The 16,121-nt window shown below is 41.5% G+C and overlaps 1 protein-coding gene across 1 annotated transcript in view; it reads right to left on the bottom strand.

The window, feature by feature from the left end:
* SEMA5A (semaphorin 5A) overlaps nt 1-16,121 on the bottom strand; it is a 402,276-nt gene that overhangs the window by 185,310 nt on the left and 200,845 nt on the right. The window contains exon 5 of the mRNA XM_080933845.1: nt 13,005-13,050. Within this exon, the coding sequence (XP_080789971.1) occupies nt 13,005-13,050 (46 nt within the window). The remainder of the gene's footprint in view (nt 1-13,004; nt 13,051-16,121) is intronic.

Below are 16,121 nucleotides of genomic sequence, written 5' to 3'. Positions count from 1 at the left end.
GGACAAACCTAGTACCTGAAGGGTTTGTGACACGCAGCTCAGGCACCTACTGGGTGACTTGGGATGAGTTTCATAGAATAGAAAGGTTTTCCAGTGCTACTCCCTCACTCTGGTTCCTGTGATCCAGCTTTCCAGTTTTTACTCAAGAATTTTCATCTGCAGAATTCCAGTAACATGGCTCATTAATTCTACCCTGTTTTAGGATAGAAATTCTACCGTTGGACCCATATAACTTTAAGGTTTAGAACCTCCTATAACAGAGATACCATGTGTTCATAGGCATTGAGACTTGAGCTAACTGTCAGCACTGCCTTTGTGAATATGTAGTTCCTCTTCATCAGAAGCCACTGTCTACTCAAGGCTTAGCTTCTCTAAAAAAAAAAAAAAAAGCCCAGTGGACTTTTGTACTGCTTTAGTTTCTCCTGCATGGCAATGTCCTTTAAAGTTTCTCCTGCATGGCAATGTCCTTTAAATCTTTTCTATTGCTCCAACATGACATAGCTGGTGAGAACCCTGGTACCTACCGATCTTCCACCTTGCACTGAATTGCTGGAGCTCTAAGCTGGATGCCATGCAAGGTGGGGCTATTAATCTGTGTCATTTTATAATTTTTCCAGTGTTTCTCTTTCTTCTGAAGTAATTACTCTGGATGTTATCAAACCCTTTCAGTGTATTTTAGTTTACACTTCCCCAATTTCATTTCCAATGTAATAAACCTTTCTGTTCTTGAATATTTTAACATCTATCATCTGTTTATCAATCATCTCTGTAGCTGACTAGCTACCTCTTCAAACATGCTTTTTCTCTTTCTCTCTGTGTGTATAAACCCATTCAAAATATGAAGACTCCTTAAAGGCTATACATTCATATATATGTAAATATAAACATATATACTTATGTTCCTAGAAGCTTCCATTGTTATTCAAAAGTTGTGGAAATAAAGTATTGATTGACAAACAGGTGATCAGACAGATTTTCCTCTACTATCTATAATCATAGGTATATTTTTGAAAATTAGATATATTTTAATTTTGCACATTTATTTAAATGGTGATTGAATTTCTATATAAGTACTCTATGAAAAATACTAAGATACCCTTTTAACTTATGTGAATGTTTACACAGAAAACACTACTCTTAGCAAGGAACGTCTTCAAGCAATCTTTACTGTGTGTGCTCTAGAACATATCTACATAAAGTCTGAATACTCCTAAAATTTGAAAATATGGAAAAATTCAATGATTAACTTGTTCAGCCAACCCATACAGTGTAACGTGGTCCCACTTGGTGGTCTAGTTTGGATTACTATTGCGATGACACACGGTAACCAAAGCCAACTCAGTGAGGAGCTTATTTCACTCACAGTTCTGTTCACTGTTGCAAGCAGGGAGCGCTGGAACACTCAAGCAGGCCAACAACCTAAAGGCAGCAGCTGATGCAGAGGCCATGGAGGGGTTCTGCTTCCTGGTTTGCAAATCATGACTTTCTCAGTCTGTTTCCTTATAGAAGCCAGAACCATCAGTCTAAGAATGGCTAGTCCCACAATGAGCTTAACCCTCACATATCAAATCACTAATTAAGAAAATCCCCTACAGAAGCACCTTATGGAGGCATTTCCTCTACCAAGGCTCTATCCTCTTGGATACTCTGGTGTGTGTCAAGTTGACATCAAATTTGCCAGAACACTTGATGAAAGGCTGATAAGACCAAAGACCACGAGAACTGATATAAATAGCTGAAGCATTTTCATCTAATAAAGAAGTAACATACAGTCTTAAAGCTTCAACACACGGTAAGAAATGGTACTTGATAGACAAGGTAAATAAGAATAGAGTCCCATACAGCTGTATCTACACTTGCTCTGTCCAATCCTGTCATGGTCCTGAATAAACTCAAGATGACCAATGACACAGGGGTTCACAGTCCTCTCCTGAGGAGTTTCAATCCATTCAGGCTAAAGAATGTTAGGGTAATGTGACCCATATTTCTCATTTATTTTTCTCAGGAGCTTCCCTTTCACTTCTTACTTGCCCTCTAGGTAACAGCAAACCTCCAGCTTCCACAGTATGTAATCTTTACCCAAATAAGAAGTGTATTATTTAAGTTAGAAACAATGGGGTTTCCTGGTGTGCCAGCTCATCCACCTGTGTCAGCATTTGGGGAGGGGCAGAAAAAGTAAAGAAAATGGAAACAGGGCAGAGAATTTTAAGCTTTAAGCAGTTATATCAGGTACCAGGCCATTTTTAAGATGCACATAGAAATGAATTCAGATAGCGGAATGAACCCTCCATTTATCTAGTGCCTGGTGATTGGTGGTCATCAGGCAGTGTCTGCCATTGGCTTAGAGACATTTCCTAACTTCATTTCATTAAATGTAATGATAGAGACAGCTGAGAAAAAGTATGCACTTATTTTAATTTTTATTTTATTTTTCGTGAGATTGCCTGAAAGAAGAAATTCAAAATATGGCCAGAAACAAAGACATAAAAACAGTTCATTTCTTTTGATGAAGGTGATTTTGTTTTTGTTGGTTGGTTGGTTGGTTGGTTGATTTTGAGTACAAGAGACTGTGTAGTCGGAGTTTAGAACACTAAACAAACCTAAATAATATTCCTGAAACCACTGAGCCGTGTCCCAGGTGGGTGTTCAGAGCAGGGAACCTTGTCTTTGGCTGCCCCAGATCAGGAAGTAGCATTAATTGCAGGGCATGAGGAATTGTATGTAAATGGGTATCCTCTTGGCCATCATGAGCTATTCATTATCCTCACTTCCCCATGTGATCTGGCTGAGGGTGCACTCCAGCTCTGAGAGCATCTTGCCTGTTCCCCTTCTCAGCATTATTCTACAATTCCCAGCTCCTGAAAACTTACCTCAGTACATCATGCACTGTGAATTCATACTTGAAACTCCAATGTAAATTACAGTTACAAATGGACATCTGCAGTCATTATAAACAATAGGTCACACCCCAAACAGTCCAACTGAGTGCATTACTAGGTAGAGGTGAAGCAGTCACCTTTCTTCGGCTGTAACCTCTACGCCAGCCGATGCTGAGCTCAACTACATATGAAGCGGGTACCTTGATGGAGTCACATTTGCCCTGAGCCTGAGCTACTCTGTAAGCTTCAGTACCATCCAAACCTCAGTGACTCTCTGCCAATGAGGAGCTGCTTTCTAATAGATGAACACATGGCAGGGATTCAATAACTACTCAGCCAGTCTTTTCTGTGATTGGCAGCACTACTCCCCAATGAATTACATTAAAGCTCGACCAAGTAAACATCAGAGCAAGTTAATAGGGATAGCTTTCCTTAAGGACACGGAAATAAGAATCATTCAATGACTGAAGGAAAAATGAGCGGGTGTTGATTAAAATCCAATACCGACAAGGACTTCAGGGATAATCCCCATGCCTTGAATTTCCTCTCCAAAATACGCTGTGGAGAAAATTGAGGTCCAGATAGGTTAAGTGGCTTATTCGTGGTAACATGCTGATTATTCGCAAAAATTTCAGAGTCGTGAATAAATCTGTTTGTGTACAGTGAAAATGAAAATACATCCGTAGAATGGAGGAAGAGAGTAGAGCACACATCCTTGGGGCACATCTTGCTCTCCCTCCTAGCTGTCTGCTGTTTCCTGCTCAAGTGTCATGTGGCACCATGCTATGGCAAGTGGAATTAGACTGTGAATGGATGTCAAAGAGACCTCTAATCACCCGTAGGCTACTCGGGGACGGACAGGGTGAAGATGGGATGGTATCAACTGACACTAGCACCCAAAAGACAACATGAAACAGAGCCTTAGGGAAAGAGACTGTGTGATCAGGAGAGTCCACCCCAGCGGAAGCAGCGAAGCCTCAGCCAGGCTCTGGGTATCGCACGGCTACTCATTCTCAATAGCAGATCCTCCAAGAGGTTCCGAAGGAGCGGGATGAAAGTGTTTGAACAAACTGTCAGATACAACAGAGCTTGACAGGGGTCCTGAGCAGTGAGCAAGACCTAAGAGACTGAAGCAGATGGCAAAGGAGGGGCTCGGTGGGCTCCAGGCTATTAGTCTTGAAAAACAGAGAAACTCATCAAGCAAACACTGTATGAGAGAGTGAAGAGACAGTAAGAACAAAACCATAGAGCCATGACTCACACTGGACTCACCCTGCTCTCCGGTCTGTCAGGAAACACTCATTGGATAGTTCTTTATCACTCAGGAGAAGAAAACACCTTTTCTTAAAAGATTAAAACATAAATACTTCAGGCTCTGATTATCTGTGCTGGAACCGCTCAAGTGGTCTGATTAGCAGCCGCAGACAGCCATGATTGGAAGCTGATGATATGCAAATGAGCAGGCACACTCCTGTGTATTACAGCTTTATGATAGACAGGCCTTAGTCCTCTGACCCTCGAAAGAATGTAATCAACTCTTCCTGCTTCCAGCAAACGAAGATATTTTTTAGAACACATGATGAAGAAAGACAAATGGGCGGTGATGCTTTGGAGCTATGATTTCTCAGAGTCACAGGGGAGGCCAGGCTCTCCCAACTCAATAAATACAAAACATAATTTAAAAAATTAATCAATGTGACTATCTCATTGAAATAATTATTCTAAATTATTAATTAGTTAATCATTCTTTAGATTCTAAAGCTTTCCAGCCGAGGGTAGTTATATCAGAGTGTTATGACCCATTAGAGTGTATATTATAAATTGACTTAATTCATTTTTAAATTTAATCTCATATTAATATAAGAAGGCAATTTAAACCCAAGAATCACAGTAGATTCTTTAGACATGGTCACCAAGGGTTTAAATATGTTTAGGATTGTATATATTAAGAAAATGTAAAAAGATGAATTCCCTAGGATATCACAAATCTTCTAGATGCAATCAAGTACTAAGCCTGAGTTCTCCGATCATTATCTGATTTATTAGGAATATACAGTAACTCAGGCTGCAACCAATTGGCAAAGAAGTGTGCACCCTAAGCTGTAAACCATGCAAAATGAGATGCTTCTCTGGGTGGGAAGGTAGTGCACCATGCAGGGCAGAATATATACAGTCATGATCATGAAAGGTCTCCAGAGATGCTGTCATATACCTCAGGAGGAAAAGCTGCCCTGCCTGGGAACAGCTTTAACCATGGACACAAGTTAAAAGTCAATTCCCAATCACAGAGAAAGAAACTAGCACCTGCCTTAGCTTCTGACAATGTTTTCTACAATAAAGACCATGAAGTAAGAGAGATCAAGATGTTTAAAGTTCATATGGAAGCCAGTGGTGACTTGGTACACAGATCTCTGGTTTTCTCCTTGTATTTGTCATTGTGAGGAACTGTCAGTAAGTTCCTTTCTTTTGGAAACCGGGGCTGGGGGTTCGGGGAGCAGAATTTGTGCAATTTCCCAAAGATGGTGAGCTGAGCTCTCCCTCCTACTCTTCCATACCTGACCAGTGGGATCAGATCAGTGGGTACTGGACCAAAGACTACAGTGGCAAGCTCCCAGGTTGGCAAATGTGGTTATCAGTGCTCAGGGCAGCTGTGCTTTTATATTTTCCTGGAACTGTCTTTCTTCTACAACAAATGTCTTCACTCAGGCAAGAACCGATATGATGAGTGTTTCAAAGCTGTCATTACAACACAAAGCAGAGAGGGACAGACATATATGGTAGACTCTTAGCTCTACCTGGAAATGACTGGTCTTTAGTGGGCATGGCTGAATAACAGTAAGCCAGGACATCTGCCTCCATCGCAAAGATGGCTTCTAAGTGGCCCAACACTAATGCTGGATTCTCAAGGCACTAATGGAGAACACATTTTATTTCTATGATGAGGCTCTTGGGTGTTGCCTCTTGCATATTAAAGGATGCCAGGTGGACCTCATAGAAAACAACCACAGGTAGCTACTTCGTGGCATACATATATGTGACAATTCCTCTGGTGATAGTGGAGATTTGTATCCATTACTTCATTTTCTCAGAGAATGTAAAGGAGTGGCTGTATCCGAATCTCTGCTCACGGCTTTCCAAGACTGTTTCTGATGTCTCTGTTGACTAGTGCAATGAGGAAAAAGTAGCCTCAGATTGAGAGAATTTGTTTACTTGGTTCCAGCCACTTGCATTAGGTCTCTCAGGATCGATGACCTCATAATGAGGTTTTTCATTATGTTCAATCTCGCAGAATACACCAATCCAAACTTCACCACTGATACCAATGTGTAACAGTCAACAGTGTGGTATGGAATACCCTAGCCCAGCTGGAGTTTCTTGAATTCTGAAGACCACTAGAGGAAAACGGCATCATTCCACATGTCCTGGATCAGCACTGAGGCTCATGCACAGTTAAGACGTGGAGGCAAAGTAACTGTATAAAAGAGTAGAGACCATAGAGAAGAATATAGAGACCAGGGTATAGAGAGGTCATTTCAGAGACCATAGAGAATACAAAGACCAGGGTATAGAGAGGTCATTTCAGAGTCCGGAATTACCTGTTCACCCTAGTACTGAGACATCTATGGAGCAAGAATGGACATTTTCAAATGCCATTATCAGCTCCTTTCTGAGAAGACTATCTCAAACCCCAGTGATATGAACTTTAAAAAGACATAGTAAGACCTGGGAAAATGGCTCAGTAGGTACCAGTGATTGCCACCAAGACCGAGGGGATGGCTTCTATCCCCAGGACACAAATGGCACAGGAGAACAACTGACTTTCAGGAGTTGTCATAGTATGTGCACAAATACCCTCCCCTCACATGATGAATAAGTGTAATTTAAGTAAAGATAAGGGAGGAATGAAGCATGCTTTGGACCAAGGGATCAGGACATTTATATTAGTTGTTTGTGGTCTCCCATCTGCCTGGTACCCTAAAGCAGTGAACCAGCACACAGATGCAAATAAAGCACCCAGCGATTGCCTCCTGAGGGGACAGCACTTGTCAGATACAAAAGATATGGCACTGAGAAACCCCTCAGGGCCACCTGCCAACCTTCCCTGGGGTCACTGGATCCAAACCAAAATGCTTCAAGTGAGGGTGGAAGTTCCAATTATCTTTGTAGATGAAGCAAGTGAGATCCAGGGAGAGGCTGTAAGAGCAGGTACTTGATTTGGGAGAAGCCGCTTGACACTGAAGGTAGAAAGGTTCAAGATAATGGAAGAGATGAGTTAGACACCAGCTACCTGAAGGAGCCATGGCATCCAGCAGGAACAGAGGGAACAAGACAGCACACAAGGGGCCATGGCATCTAGCAGGAACAGAGGGAACAAGACAGCACACAAGGGGCCATGGCATCTAGCAGGAGCGAAGGAAGCAAGACAGCATCTAATGGTTGCCCAGGAGCCAACTTCATTGGTGTCCATGCTTTTCCTTCCTTTCAAAGCTGATGTCAGTTCTTGCACTGTTTTTTGTTTGTTTGATTTCTTTTGTCTTTGGAGAGGGAAGAAATAAACGGGGTCTACAAATCTCTAGGAGGAAACAATCTTCGTGTAAAATAACAGAAGTTATAAACATCTAACTTCTCAGCACACTGCCCTGTCCAACAGCAGTGCTGAGTACCTAAACATGGTGGTTGAGTCGAAGCAGGCTAGAAACAAAACTGTGCACGCCTTCATAGCTACACAACGAATTCAGACGAGTAATGATCCCAGGCTAGATTGGCAGCATTGGGCTATAGTAACATGAACAGACGAGTAATGATCCCAGGCTAGATTGGCAGCATTGGGCTACAGTAACATGCACCTCCTTGGTCCATAGGTTCTTATTGTTTTCCATTGAGAATAGCAGATAATATAGAATTATCTAAAACTGTATGTCACTGTATTTCCTACTATCTTTCTCACCTATGTCTGTCTGTGTCTCTGTGTGTGTCTGTGTATGTGTGTGTCTGTGAGTGGGTCACTGTGTATATGTGAGTGGGTCTGTATATGAGAGTGTGTATATGTGTGTATCTGACTGTGTTTGTGTGTTTGTATGACTGCCTTGAATGTGTGAGGCTGTATCTGTGTGTGAGGATGTATGTTAGTGTGTGTGTCTATGTATGTATATGAGTATGTGTGATTGTATGTGTAAACATATCTGTGTGTGAGGATATATATTAGTGTGTGTGTCTATGTGTATATGAGTATGTATGATTGTCTGTGTAAACATATGAATATGAATGTGTGTGAGTAGTGTATGTGTCCAAGTCTCCCTCTCTCTCTCTCTTCCCGAATCCTGTGTGTGTGTGTGTGTATGTGTGTGTGTGTGTGTGTGTGTGTGTGTGTGTGTGTGTGTATGCGTGCACGTATGTATGCTTTCCATGTGATTCCCAAGATCAAGCATTGGGTATTGGGTTGAGCAGCAAGTGTCTTTAAGGCCAGTGCTGTCTTCAGTCCTCCCAGATGCCCCATTTATAAGAACAATGCAGTCCTTTGTTTGAAAGTGCCAACCAGTGCCATTTTTATTTTTTTTTCACCCTTGGAAGAAATAATTTAAATAAAAATAAAATATTCATAGAAACCAACAAGGTCTGTTTCCTAGGGACACATGAGAAACAAATAGTTTTGGAAAGAATTCAGCTTTATCTTTTTTAACACTAAGTAAGCCAAAAGCTATAATCCTACAGACATAGAAACAGGCACAAAAGAGAAGAGCTCCCCTGCCTCAGGTGGCCAGTCAGCGCTGTGGGGTGAGGATGACGTTTGGCTCCTGTCATCAGAGTCGTATTGAAAACCATCATTCGGGTGTCACCATATGAGAGCAGACTGAGGTGCGCTGGGTAGCCAGACTGACATACTTGACTTTTTCAGTAAGGCTGTGCACTGCTGTCGGTGACCTACAAGTGACCTTGTCAGAGGCAGTCCTGGCAAGAAGATGTGATGGCTGGAAAGGCAATTAGTATCTCCTTGCCCCAGCAACACTCCTATTCACAGCCTAACAGCAGTCACATACCTGGAGCTTTCTGCATTTATGATATAAAGTCAAGAAATGTTAAGAGTATTTGTAATATTTATTCTGATTTCCTCATTAATGTATGTAGCAACAACAACAACAACAACAACACACACACACACACAGCTTACAATGTAAGCTGCTCATGAGTCGCTTATGAACACACTGCCCTTTCTCCCCTCCTGTCAGCTACATTTCATTTGGTCATGGATGACGGATTGCTCATGGATCATGGCAGGGAAGCCTCTCCAGCAGGGCCAGGAGTTCAGCTAGCCATGCTGCGCCCACAGTCAAGAAGCAAAAAGTGAACAGAAAGTGGAACTGGCTCATAAAGAACCAGCTCCACCCTCACCTCTAGCCTGGCACTTCTGCCAGCTTCCTCCATAAGACAGCACTCCAAATATTCTACAGCTTTCCCACACAGTACCACAAGCTAAGAACAAGTGTAGAGATACAGAAGCCAATTATTGGGGCCGGGGACACTGGGTATTCAAACCATAGCAGCCTGCACAGTTTGCTATCCTTTTCCAGAGAAAGAGGGCATTCTCTTCCATCACACTTATTGTTATATTTGTACACATCAAGGAATTAATATTTGTATATTTATAAGACACACGGTTTTTATCTCATCTACTGACCTTTAAATTTTTGAGCTGTCTCAACGTGTCACTTGCAGCATGAAAAAGCTTGTTTTAAGAATCAATTTGGACTAAGTATCACACTTAAGAGACATGTTAATGTGATCTCTTTCTGGATAAAGTAGTCCTCTTTTCACACACATCCCAATATTTGAAAGGTCAGTCTTTTTTTTTTTTTTTTTTTTTTTTTTTTTTTTTAAGATGTTTACCTGGACTAGAGTGATGTTTTCTTGTAGGCTGGTGTCTATCTGCAGGTGAGGACTGGCACTAGATAGGTCAAGGCGATATATGATTGGATGGTAGAGAGTGGGGCGGGGCCAAAGTTCTGGTATGGCTGGAGAGAAGGAGATAGAAAAAGAATCAAGAGAGCCAGAGAAAGAGGCAGAAGGGGAAGGAGCTGGACGCCAACATGGCGGCGGATGGAGATATTCTCCGCACATAAATACAGGTTGTTATGAGTATTTGGTGTCATGTGGCGACTTAAGTGGCCGAAAAGACAGGACACACAAGCTCAACATGGAATCGGTGTGTGTGTGTGTACCAGGCTCCACGGGAAATGATTGAAAATAGCACGCTGGACCACTGGGTCAGAAGCAGCCATGGGTGGCAGAGTAGACCCCCTGGGTCAACGGAAGCCTGGGTCTGCGAGTACTTGGGAGCAGTGCGGAGCTGCTGAGAGAAAGAAACCCTGCAGGGCCATGCGGCTCACTGGCACTAGTGCGGGATAAAAGGTTACCTAATTATTTTATTTACTGCAACATTTCCTTACAATGAGATTGGTTATAAGTTTTGGTGGGTTGTCATGGAAACCCTGCTGTATCCTCAGTACAACTAATCACAGACATTTGATCCATTGCTACTGAAGTCATGTTACACTGCTTGGTTATAGATTCATAAAAGGGTTCTTCACTGACAAGGTACTAGTTTTCCAAGTGCAATTAGTAACTATTAGGTAGATAGGTACCATGAGATTGTCAATATCCCGGTTGTCATCAAACTTGTAAGATAAATTTGCCACCCAAAAATCATGTTTACATGGTTCCATTTATAGTGTGACTGTTTCCAAATCCTAATTTTCTATTAGATTTTTCCTTCAATATTTTAGTTGGCTTTTTTTGCCTTGTTAATTTTTTCTAATTTAATGTTAACATATGCTCAAGAGTTCTTATTTGATTCAATGTTCAATAATCTGCGTCTTTTACTGTTTCTTGGCAATCAATTTCTTCACTTCAAGCAGTGAGCCCATTACCAAGATGGCTTCTTAGTCCATGCATCCCATCACATCTTTGAGGCACTCTTCCTTTTCTAAAACTCCTTCAGTCTAATCTCATACTAACCTCTCCCTTCCCAGAACCATCATTTCTCTAAGAAACACTGGCTTCCCACAGGAGAGATGTCTGTTTTTGTAAGTTGTGCTCACTTTCCTGTAATTTAACACTTCTCGAACCTCTAAACCCAGAAAGCTAGAACAAGAATAACTGAATAAATAGCTTTTCTTTTTCTGCACAGGTACCTCTGTGCACACTTACAGGCTCACTCTGTACCTGTGTGAGGGAATCTGTACATATTGATATTTGTGTGGATACAAAATTCTGTGAGATTCCATGCATTCCTGCATGTACGAAGCCACCAAAAATCCAGTTTGGTGCAAGGTCTTACAGCCCTTGAATTCAGTAAGTAGGCTAGCAGTAAGACGAGGCCCAGAGGTCCAGTTTCCTCACATTGAGATTATAGGCGCACACCTCCACAGATGCCTCATCACATTGGTTCTGGGATTGAACACAGGTCTTATTGAGCTATCTCTGGGTCACAGCCCATTTCACAGATGACATCCTATATACAACATGATACCGTGAGAGAGAATAGAAATGAACAGACTCTATATCGAATGGCCTACATTCTATAACATTATTTATGATAATTTTTACCATCGTGTTGAAACTCTTAAACTGCTGCTTGGTTTTCAGTTATAATCAGGTTGCATATATATTTTAACATAAGATGATTTCATTATTTGTGTCTACACAGTAAAATAGCTTCAAGCATCATAATCTGTATATTACCTAAGACATTTATTATGATTCTGTGGAAAGAAAATTTAAAGCCTGCTTTCAACAATATAAACGTTCACAGCATAGGTATTGTAATGGTAGTTATCAAGCCCTATAATCATCTCTTCGAATTACTCCTGACGTCTAACTGGAAGGGTGCAAACTTTGGCCAAGGCCTTTCTAAGCTCGAAGTGTTTCTAAGCCTTCAGTAGTCACCACTCTATCAATTTTCTGCTTCTTTGGACTCTTCATTTTTAGATCTAAATATAAGTGACATTATCCAGTCTATGATTCCACATTCTTCTGTTTAACCTAAGAGGGGTGGTACCTGTAGCTTGCTGATTACTCTGACTGCCTATTAATAAATTCTCAATTTTAACAACCAGTTAGCTTAGCTGACGACTTCAGCTAAACACTAAACTGCAGCATTCAAGTTATTTCTTGTCCAGTATGAGAAAAAAACTATTTATTTTCAAAGTATTTATTCACTATCACGGCTTAAGCAGAAGCAAAACACATCTGTCGAGCAATAGCTATGCCTCATCTCCTCTGAATGACTTTGCTCATTCTTACACAGATAGTGCATGGATTAGGTAGGTTGTGGCCATTTTGCCAATGAAGGAACCGGTAAGTATTAATAAGGCTTGAGTCTGATGACCAGCGAAGAGGCAAGAATAGCAATATTTGCTGATTGTGGAGTTGTTTGATTTTAAGACACTGGCAAGGGGGGAATAAAAGGACCTGATATTAAATTCTGCTTCTAATGTTTTCTAATGTTTACAAGCACCAACATTCTAGACAGAAAAGATCAACTTCTCCCCAGTCACTTCTTAGAGCCCAGGACACTGGGGTATTATTAAAATTGTTTCAAGACTGTTTTCTAAGCTATCTAAAGCCGAAGGATCCTAACAGTCTGCTGGAAGAGCTTGGGAACAGGGGTAGGGGAGATGTTGGTACTGCTCTCATCATCCATTCGAGAAGACCCTGCCTGGCGTACCTTCAGAAAGACCAGAGGAAGCAAAGAAGCTGAGGGGACCAGATCGGGCACCACAGTAAGCATTCAGACAAGGATATCAAACCCAGTCTGCACATGGCAATGAAAATAAACTCATTTTCAGAGGCTAACATTTTCTCTCTGCTTGACGGGGCATTTAACCCATGTCCTTCATATTGTCACCACCTGATACCCAGGGAATGAAGTGACCATATGCAGGAGGAAATGGCTAATTGGGAATTAAAGAAGGTGGTGACTCACATCAAATAAGGCAGCTAAGAGTCCAGGAGTCTTGACCACAGAGGAAATGCACCCTGCTCACCCCGATTAACAGCTTTCTGCACAACTGCCTTCAGATCCTTGAGGTGAAAAATGAAAGCTTCAACAAAATGAACCGCACCTACCTGGATGAGAGACAGGTCCTCAAGCTCTAGTCTGAAGAGATAGTTTCTGCAAAATACAAACAGAGATCATGTTACCTTCAGTAGTGCCCCGAAATCAAAGCATCCGTGAACATGCTGAGAACGGAGGTGAAACCAGGTGATGATGTGGGGGTTATCATCCTTGTACTAGTATGGGTAACACAACACGCAGAACCAGAGAGCAGGGGGAACTGACTTGTCAGGAGATGTGTGTTTGAGAGCTGTGAGAACGCTGTGGACTATGCAATGCACTGATGAGAGATGGACACAAGCTCCCATTGCCTCTTCACATCTTCACTTCTGTGACTGTGGTATGACTGAGACATAGATTTCCCCATTAAGAAAGCAGGTTTCACAGACTGCATGCACCTCAAGACCAAGGAAGACCAAAGTGTGGATGTTCCAGTCCTTCTTAGAAGGGAGGACAAATCACTCGAGGGAGGAAATATGGAGACAAAGTGTGGAACAGAGACTGAATGAAAGGCCATCCAGAGACTTCCCCACCTAGGGATCCATCCTATGTGCAGCAACCAAACCCAGAACTACTGCAGATGTTAAGACAGACACGCTTGTTGACAGGAGAAGGATATAGCTGTCTCCTGAGAGGCTCTGCCAGAGTCTGACAAATGTAGAGATGAATGCTTGCAGCTAACCACTGGACTGAGCACAGGGCCCCCCAATAGAGGAGTTAGAGAAAGAACTTAAGGAGCTGAAGGGTTTGCAACCCCATGGAAAGAACAACAATATCAACTCTCCAGACCGCCCAGAGCTCCCAGGGACTAAAACACCAACCAAAAAGTACACAGGGAGGTTACCCATGGCTCCAGCATATAAGTAGCAGAGGATGGCCTTGTTAGCCATCAATAGGAGGAAAAGCCCTTGGTCCTGCCAAGGCTCGATGCCCATGCTAGGGCAGGAAGGCAGGAGTGGGTGAGTGGGTAGGTGGGTGGGAGAGCAACCTCACGGAAGCAGGGGAGGGAGGATGGGATAGGGGGTTTTCCAGAGGGGAAACCAAGAAAGGGGATAACATTTGAGATAGAACTGTTAGGGAACATAGCCTCGAAGTAAAAAGTTAAGTCGCCGTTGAAGATACTGAACCCTGGGCAGCTTCACCTGTCTCTGTGCCCAGTCTACATAAGGTGCCCAAGCCTTGTCCACCAAGCTCTCCACCAAGAATAAAAATGGGGGGAGGGGCAGATGGACACATATGAAAGTTCTTAAAGTTGTAAGCCAAAAAAGACTTATCCTTACACTATTGATGATTTCAAAAAGTTTGTTACAGCAATGGGAAGGTAACCAACAGCCATTTAAAAAATTAATATAAAATAAATTTTAATTTAAAAAAACAAACATGTCAAGGTGAATTTTAGGAACTTTTGGAAATCAGTTTAAATGTTTATATTTCCCTCAACTAACATTTCAAAATCATCTTCTCAGGTATGATTACAACTTCATCCCACAAAACAGAGAATAATATCTTGATTTGAGTAAGTCCAGTTAATAAGTACAATATTCGAAGACAATATTTATAACCCATAGTCTATTTTTTTTATTTTTGAAAGTATAATGTAATTAAGTCATCTCTTCCCCTTGTCCTCACTCACCCCCAAACTGTTTCTCTTTCAAGTCTTTTGCATCAATTCACTAACTTTTCCATACTTATGTGCCTATCCCTAAATATAATCTGTTCGGTCTGTATTATGTTACTTATGTGTATGCTTTTGGGGCTGAGCATGTGGTATTGAAAAACCAATATAAGCCATTGTCTTGATAAAACAAAGAACATGGGCAGTTTGAAGCTCAAGTCACCCGAACCATGAATAGCCTTATGAATTAACAGTGTCTACCTAAACATTCGTTTTCAAGTTGGTTGGTTGCATCTCTCTAAGCCATTGATTTTTTGCTCTGTTTTGTGGGTTTTGTTTGCTTGTTTTTGTTTTTGTTTTAAAGGACCCAGTGTAGAAGTGACTTTTAAATGTTTGTTTAATAAATAATGCATTGCAGAAAACCAAGGTGATCTCACAAATGCTCTCTGATATTTCTTTGTGTTCTGCAAATGTGTAACATTGCACATTGTGGCACCGCCTCAACAGTGCCCACCTATTTCAAGATTATTCCCCCAGATAAAATCCCAAGTGAAATGCTGATGGGATTCTTTTAATCCCTCCCCTCCACTGGACCAAAGGATCCAAAGAAACACCTCTAACCTCTTTTTCAAACCTCTTTTTTCCAAGCTTATACCTAAGACGACTTTGGCTGCACAAAAATTCCAATCCTGCGAGGCAACAAGAAGGCCCTTAAATCTCTCAAGACAAGTTGATGTATTACAGTTTGGGTCAGTGACCTATGAAGTTAAAGGTTACAAAAAGAAAGAAAATCTTCTAAAAGGAATAAAAAATTGATACTCCCAGATGTTGGGCCGCTCACACCACAAAGTAAGATCTATGTCCCCAGCAAATGGCTGTTCTCCAGGGCACTGCAGAAGAAGCAAGCACTTTATCTTGCAATTGTGTAAGCACAGAGGTGGGAAAACAATATATGTGAGGTCCAGGAGAAAGGCCACCACCCTTTCCAACATGAAAGAGTAATGATTTGGGCTCGCAGCCAACCAGAGATGCTAACCAAATGTTGCTCTTAGCGTCTGTTTCTCTAATGGGGCAATTTGGGAGAAGCTCAAAGCGTTAAGTATTTCCATTAATCTTCATAACACCTCTAGATGTAAACAGGTAGTAATGAGGGCCATAGTCATTCTTCAAGGGAAAGAGGCCTTGGTACAAAAGATTAAGATGTTAGATTGTTCTCTGTATGGTGACACAATTTAAAGGAACTTTTCTGTTTTCATATTTTCTTCCCATTATGGAAATAAGAAGTAGCAGTTTGCTAAGGGGTAAACTTGGTTTGGTTTTATGGCTAAACTAGATAAAAAATATGGATTTGTTTCTCCTTAGTATTTCTGGAGTAAAATTAGACATTTGTTCCCAAGGTCTTGGAATAAAATTAGACAATACACATCCAAATGCAATAAACCAGATTACTTTTATGAGTAATGTTATTGGAGGAGTCCACAGATGCAGATGACTAATTCAAATCACAATGCCA

Source organism: Micromys minutus, assembly GCF_963924665.1.
Source record: "Micromys minutus genome assembly, chromosome: 20".
NCBI lineage: Eukaryota > Metazoa > Chordata > Mammalia > Rodentia > Muridae > Micromys > Micromys minutus.
The sequence above is the reverse complement of the archived record's forward strand: the minus strand, read 5'-3'. Positions and strand labels throughout refer to the sequence as shown.